The sequence below is a fragment of the Hippocampus comes genome, unplaced genomic scaffold (assembly GCF_001891065.2).
Source record: "Hippocampus comes isolate QL1 unplaced genomic scaffold, H_comes_QL1_v1.1 scaffold25, whole genome shotgun sequence".
Classification (NCBI taxonomy): domain Eukaryota; kingdom Metazoa; phylum Chordata; class Actinopteri; order Syngnathiformes; family Syngnathidae; genus Hippocampus; species Hippocampus comes.
The window spans coordinates 725,366-732,232 of record NW_017804844.1 but is presented as its reverse complement, the minus strand read 5'-3'; the positions used below and the strand labels follow the sequence as shown (position 1 = coordinate 732,232).

The window sequence follows — 6,867 nt, the reverse complement described above, 5'->3', positions numbered from 1 at the left end:
TATATATATATATATATATTTTTTTTTTTGAAGTCCTATAGCATTTAAGTGTCGGCACAGCGTTTGTGTTCAGTTGGCATTTACATCATGAGAGGACCTTGATAAAACATATTCCCTGTCAGGGGTCCCGGAACCCATCAAATTCGCCAACCTGGAGCGGGTGCTTCGAGTGGACAAAAGATTGTGAAACGTCAAAGAGTTTTGACTCGTTAGGCTCATTCAGCTATTTGGCTCAAGTCGTGATTGTACTTCACAAGAACTTTGTATGAGTGCAACAATCTCTCGTTTGTTGTGCTCTCTCGCCTCATGATTACCCCCGAGAGCATGTTCCCGTCTTTTTTGGAGCAGCGGCGAGGGCGCATAACAAGTGCTACCGCAACAGCAGAGGACACATCAAGTCTCGGCAGCCCTTCGGGGATGTCCGAGTTTCTTCCCACACGCTGCCTGGAATCAGATGCTGGAATTGTTGAATGTTCCGGCTCCACTCTCCGGGTAAAAGTATTGGGACACAATGTATATTTCGAACATCATTTTTTTAAAAGTGAGGCTGAAACTTTCTCAGTGAAAGTCCGTCCCGGATTTTGCAGCGTGGAGGCCGTCGGCCCATCGACCCCACTCGCGCGTTCACACGCACGCGAGGGCATGCATGCAGCAGAAGATCTCCTTGAAGGTTTTCCTCATCTCCTGGCTCCTGAAGGCGTAGATGATGGGGTCGATGACGGAATTGCACATGATGAGGATGAGGTACATGTTGAAGTGCGACATGAAGCAGGTGCAGTAGGGGTTGCGCGGGCAGCTGATCATGAGGATGAGGTGCAGGAAGAAGGGCGCCCAGCACACCACAAAGACGCCCAGCAGGATGGTGAGCGTGATGGCGCCCTTCATGTTGGCGCGCTGCTGGACCGGCGCGCGGCCCGGCAGCGCGGCGATGCGCTTCATGTGCAGGCGCGCCAGCAGGAACATGTGCACGTACAGCGAGGCCATCAGCACCAGCATGGTGAAGAACATGCTGATCAGGCAGATGAGCACGGTGGTGCTCTCCGAGTAGACGATGAAGAGGACGCCCGACGCGATGCAGCCGGCCCAGATGCCGCCGATGACCAGGGTGGCCCTCCTCAGCGTGACGATGTTGTGGTAGCGCAGCGCGTAGAAGATGGTGATGTAACGGTCGATGGCGATGGCCAGCAGGCTGCAGATGGACGCCAGCAGCGAGCTGCAGATCATGGAGTCAAAGACGTTGTCCATGTTCTTGACGAGCCGCGCCGGGATGTTCAGCTTGCCGGCGTTGATCAGCGCGATGACGATGGTCTCCGACGCGTTGGAGGCGCTCACCAGCATGTCGGCCACGGCCAGGCTGCAGATGAAGAAGTACATGGGCGAGTGCAGGTTCTTGTTCTTGACGATGGCCACCACCACCAGGATGTTCTCCAGCAGGCTGATGATGCCCAGGGTCAAGAAGACCTCGGTGGAGATCAGCAGCTGCTCATAGCACCCCTCCGAGGACTCCCGCTCGGGTGCCTGCGCGTCGTTTGCGGTGAGTGACGCTTGGCTCCGGTTGCGCTCGCCCGGGATCAGTCCCTCCTGCCCCGTGGCGTTCATGATTCTTCTTTCTCCTTCTTCCCTCCTAAAAACCTTCGTTCTCTCGCTGCCCCATTTTCAAAAGGGCCACTTCACGTTCAGGGGCGCATCGAACGATCTCCTCTCAGGTTGGTCCTCACTAGGGGGAGCAGGAGTGGCCAGAGCAGAGTCAGAATGAGCTCGGCGAGCGAGTGCAGGGTGGGCAAACCTGGAGATGGTGAGTGCGATCCTCCCACTTACCACTGTTATACTTCCTCACCCCCCCTTTTTTTTTCCCCCCCCCCCCCCCCCCCCACTGCTCTCACTGTCCATCTTTCCCATTGGCTGGCGGCGGAGATGTGAGTCAGGCCAGAAAAGGGGAGGATGTTAATGAATGAAAAGATTGAGGGAAGAAAGAAATATTGTTGCTCAGCAATGATGAAAATGGAAAAGAAGATGCAGGCGAGCACATCGCCGCTCCCTGTAAATCTCCGGCATGCCAAAGTGAAGATTTTTTCCGAGTCCGAACAAAAGACTTTCGGGCTCTTGAGAATGCAATTCAAGGCCGCGCGGGGGATGAATCTCCCTCCCTGCAGCGGCTCGACAAAACTGCCTCGAAGGACGAGTTCTTCAGTCAAAAGTTTTGCTGCCTGTTGTATTTGGACGACCTCGCGGGTTTCTCAACGTCGTTCATGACGGCCGAGAGGGAAAACAGGACAAAAGACAAGCACCGAGGAGGTCCAATGAGCCGTTGTCTAAAATGACTTAAGATTCACTCCTTTCAATTGAGTTATGCCGTAGGAAAAAAAAAACAAACAAACGAGAGTTAGTTGCAATCTGTGGAAGTGCTACAGCTTGTGGATTTCAGGCTGGCACAAGATGTTCATAAAAAAAAAAAAAAAAAACAAAAACAAAAAAAAAACCTCACCATCATGTGACGTGTAACTTGTACAACTGAAGTAAAAAAAATATGTATGTACACACACACGAAGCAAAGTAAAAAAAAAACAAGTAAAACAATTGAATCAATGTGGTTGCATAAGTGTGCACACCCTCTGACCACCGGAGATGTCGCTGTGTTTCGAACGTGAGCGCATTTTGTGCAATCGCGTTTTCTCCTTTTTTTTTTTTTTTTTTTTTTTTTGTGTGCAGTTGAGTTGTACAGGTTACAGGTGACAAAAAAATTTGAAATGATTGCTCTTGGTCTCCTTTTTAGAGACAGAAATTTCAAGTCATCATCATGACCGCTGCGCACATTGACATTCATGCATGCGCGATGTCGGCGCCACAGGAGTGAGTGTTATGCAGGAACAATTACGAGCTTTCATAAGGGCTGGAGCATGCAAATAGATCCATACATAAATAGATGAATGGTTGATTGTGCACCTGTGCGTGCATACACTGTGTCTTGTTGCAGAGGGGGGAAAAAAAAAGAAAAACCCGGTTAACTTGCACATGACCCCCGCACCCCCCCACACCCCTCCCTCCCATGAGCCTGTAAAGGAAAATCCCTAATGTCACATGTTTGCTTTGCTTCATGGACGTATTCTTTTGAATGGAGCGGCACGGGGGGAGGTCGATTGGAAGAAAAGTTGTCAAGCATGTCACATGTCCACAACAAAGTCACTGACGTTCGTCCAAAGATATATTTGTTTGAAAGATGTTGTTTGAAAGCGAGTTTGTCCCTCAATGTTCTTTCTTCCCTCGCAGTGGTCGCGCGCGACTTTGCGACATCACGAGTTGCGCCCTAACGAGCGCGTCGCAGCCTTTTAAGTGGCCGTTCATGCCGGCGAATGTGATGCGAGCTTGCGGGAAATAAACGGGTTCGTCAACTCTGCCGAATCATCCGACAAATAAGTGCAAAGTGGTGAATATGAGTCGGTGTGTATGCGAGGCGCGGCTTGATTAACCTTCTTCACTCGGCGCTTCGGCGGCGGTTGCTGAGTGACCAAAAAAATAAATAAATTTTTAAAAACAAGGTGAAAATTTGCTAGAACATTAAAAGCTCATTTACTGCGATTCCAATGGAGAGACAAAAAACAGTCAATTGTGTTTTTAAAGTGACCCCACCGAATACGATCAACTATTTGCGGTTGTGGCCAGTGAATATGCTGAAAGCTGCCTTTTCCTCTCAATCAAATCGCATGGAGACAAAAACAACCTCCCCCCCTTTTCATCATTGAGGCCAAGCATGTCGAAAAATTGATTCACGAATGCAGTTTGGGGGTTGTTTCACTCCGACGGTTTCATCGGTGGAACAAGACAAATAACATGAAATTCTCATTTCTAATGAGAGCTTTCAGACAGAAGAGCCTCGGTGCCCCCCACCCACTCCACCCCGTGATTGTTCTTCCACCGAAGATGTTCGGTTCACTTAAAGTCTTCACTTCTCATCCCTGAAAACACAACGTTGTCACGCTGCACTCGCAGAGGCAGCACAGCTTGTTCCCGCTTTCACTGCGAGTGATCAAAAACTAACAACAAAAAACATCTGTTTTTGTTTTTTTAGCTATTGTCATAAACACAAGTTTTGTTTTTTTTTTAATTAGCAGTCAATACCAGTTCCAGCAACGGACACAAATTTTGGCAGACATGTCAATCATAAATAGACCCATTTTGGAAATCCAAATTAATTATTGTGACTCTTTTTTTTTTTTTGACGGGGTCAGACGGGGGTGTGGTGATCAAATGCCTTCTGGGCTAAATGCTCGATCGTGATTATGCGTCAAAAGTAAACGAAGGTGTGTGAAGTGCGCACTTTTGGGAGCATGGCGGACACACGTGCGCGTCTAATAAGACAATTTGGTTTCCATAGTAATTCTGGAGATAATACACATGAGAGGATGAGCAATTGCACTTCTCTCAGTGCTTGGCAACCTTCAAACCGAAGAATTCAAATTTTTTTAAAGGCAATAGTTTTGGGCTGCAGAGAATCATCTCACAGCAAGCTCCTTGACCGCTTGTTTCTTTTTTTTTTCCTTTTGGTGAAATTCATTCCCTTTGCTCAGCAGTCCAACTGAGTGCATCGTCAGTGACCATATGAGGAATATGTTGCCAGGCGCCAGGGATTTTGAGTTACTGCACAAAGGCATCAAGGTCAATATACTGGCACAAGATGACAAGGCATACACGGCATATTTAACATTTGATGTGTAGTTTATTAGGCAATGTGTTAATTACCAGCAATGACATGAATTAGACATAATGCAATGAAAAATGAGAGAGCAATAATTTATCAATATATTACAGCTCCCCGTGTCTCTGAACAGGATAAGCGCAATTAAAGATAGATGAACAGATTTGATTGTCAGTTCATCGACTAACGCGCTGGCCCATCTGTTTGTTTTCATAAATAAAATGTGGCCCTTCAGCGAAAAAGTTTGCTCGCTTCTGAAGAAGAAACTTCTTCTGGGAGAATATCTGATTCGTCATCAATGCTCCTGGGATCAAGGCAATCATTTTGCGCGAGGACAGAAAACATTATCAGAGAGCAACTGGATGAAAAGAACCGTTTGTGACTCCCTTGGACTGTGCGTTTTTGCATGCTCAAAAAAGGAGCTGCAAAACTAATTTCCTTCCTTTTTTTTTTTTTGTTTGCCTGTTATAAGGGAAGAGATGAGTCAGGCTGCAGGATGGTGGAGAATATGAACGCCCAGCCATCACAGTCACACATTAATACTTGGATTCCAAACAACAAGTACGCACATTTCAATTCCAAACAACCAATGGACATACTGGGGAGCAGTCCACTTCTCAACCAAAGTCAGCTAAGCCTCCAGTTCACCTGGCACCTGAATGAGGAGGTTTCCATACATGGATGAATTAGCTAACCAATAAAAACAGATTATACAACAACACTCCCAAAAATATCCATGAGATTGATTGCGGTCTGAATACATCAAAAGTATTTACATTTTTTTCTGTGCCACGAGGTGGAAAGTCATAGCATCGTCTGACGAGATGGATCAGTAAGGAGTGCGGTGAGTGTCATGGATTTCCGCTGCTAGAAACCCTCCCCGAGTTCTTAAAGAATGCACAAAACTTCGAGTCCGAAGTAGTCAATGAACTCGACGGTGTATTTCATCCTCCCTGGATGCGTCTTTGTGCAACCCATGGAAGTTGCCATAGTAACGCAGCTTCAACAATGCAGCGTGATAAATGTTCTTCTGCTACCCTCTAGAGGCTACCGAGTGAAACTACACCCGTATGTTTTGCTTATTTTCTTTAATGTACGCAGTTGTGTAGTCGTACATCACTGCAAACATTAGACGAATGTTAAAGCAGCACAGCCATGATAGTTTCATAAGGAATGAATATTGTTATCGTCAACTCAGATGAGTATTTTATACAGTAGCTCCTCAAGATGTGCATTGTGTACCCAATATTTTGTCCGTCGATCGAAGTGTCGATATCAAAAATGACTCGTTCCTGCACTCATTAAATGATTAAAATGACTAAAGACCGTGGTGACCCAATGGACTCACCTATATATAATGTGTGTGTTGTGTGTGAGTATGTTTTTGTGTGTTTTTGTGTGTGACCATGTCCATGACAGACGCGCGCAGGCAAACAGGAAGTAAAACCTCACAACGCCTTGTCATTGGCCAATCACTGAAAGAGAGCCCTTTGATTGGTCCAGCTATGCGTTTTATCATGAACATTCCGACTGGAAACACGGAAAGCCTCGTTTTACCAGACATTTGTGATAACCTGTTCACTTTCACCCTGTCCACATTTTTTAATTTATACGCTTTACGAAAAGACTTTGGTGAGGTGGATTCCGAACTGTTCAGTATTTAAATGTTAAGGTAACGTATTTCAGGTATTCTTGCCTGGTGGTGCGGCGAGCTTGCTAATATGTTGGGTCGCTAACATACCGATGATGTTCGGGGCTAGTTCTTCCCTCGCCGCTTTAACGTTATGTCTGCATTTCTCTTTTGATTGTCATTTAATTATTGATACGCCGGACTGTTTCTGTGTTTTTGGCATCTTCATGGTGGTTGTATAAAAATCACGTTATGCTTCATAATTTGTGTGCTGCTGTCCTTCTCTCCAACGTGTTTGTCGAACTATTGAGGCTAAAAATAACTTTGTACAAACACAGTGAAAAGATCCACTGCTGTGTTGCGTGACATTTGTTACGTTGTTGTTGTTTAATGCGTATAATATTCCGACCACTTTTTTTTCCCCCCCCACCTGACAGATATGTCTTTCCATCAAGACTGTGGGGTTCCCAGGGGAGCAGTGCCCTGCGGGCAAAACTACAGAGCCCCCAGACTGAGGCCCCCACCGCCTTTGCCTGTTGTACCC

At 46.5% G+C, this 6,867-nt stretch overlaps 1 protein-coding gene across 1 annotated transcript; it reads right to left on the bottom strand.

Annotated features, from left to right (window-relative positions):
• Positions 1-562: 562 nt before the first annotated feature.
• On the bottom strand, positions 563-1,794 carry mc4r (melanocortin 4 receptor). Its single transcript, XM_019874740.1, has one exon. It carries the CDS (start codon positions 1,597-1,599, stop codon positions 625-627), a length of 975 nt encoding a protein of 324 aa, XP_019730299.1. The 5' UTR covers positions 1,600-1,794; the 3' UTR covers positions 563-624.
• Between the last annotated feature and the right edge of the window lie 5,073 nt (positions 1,795-6,867).

Coding starts and splice junctions, on each gene's coding strand:
- mc4r (XM_019874740.1), bottom strand. CDS start 1,599: ATGAACGCCACGGGGCAGGAGGGACTGATCCCGGGCGAGCGCAACCGG.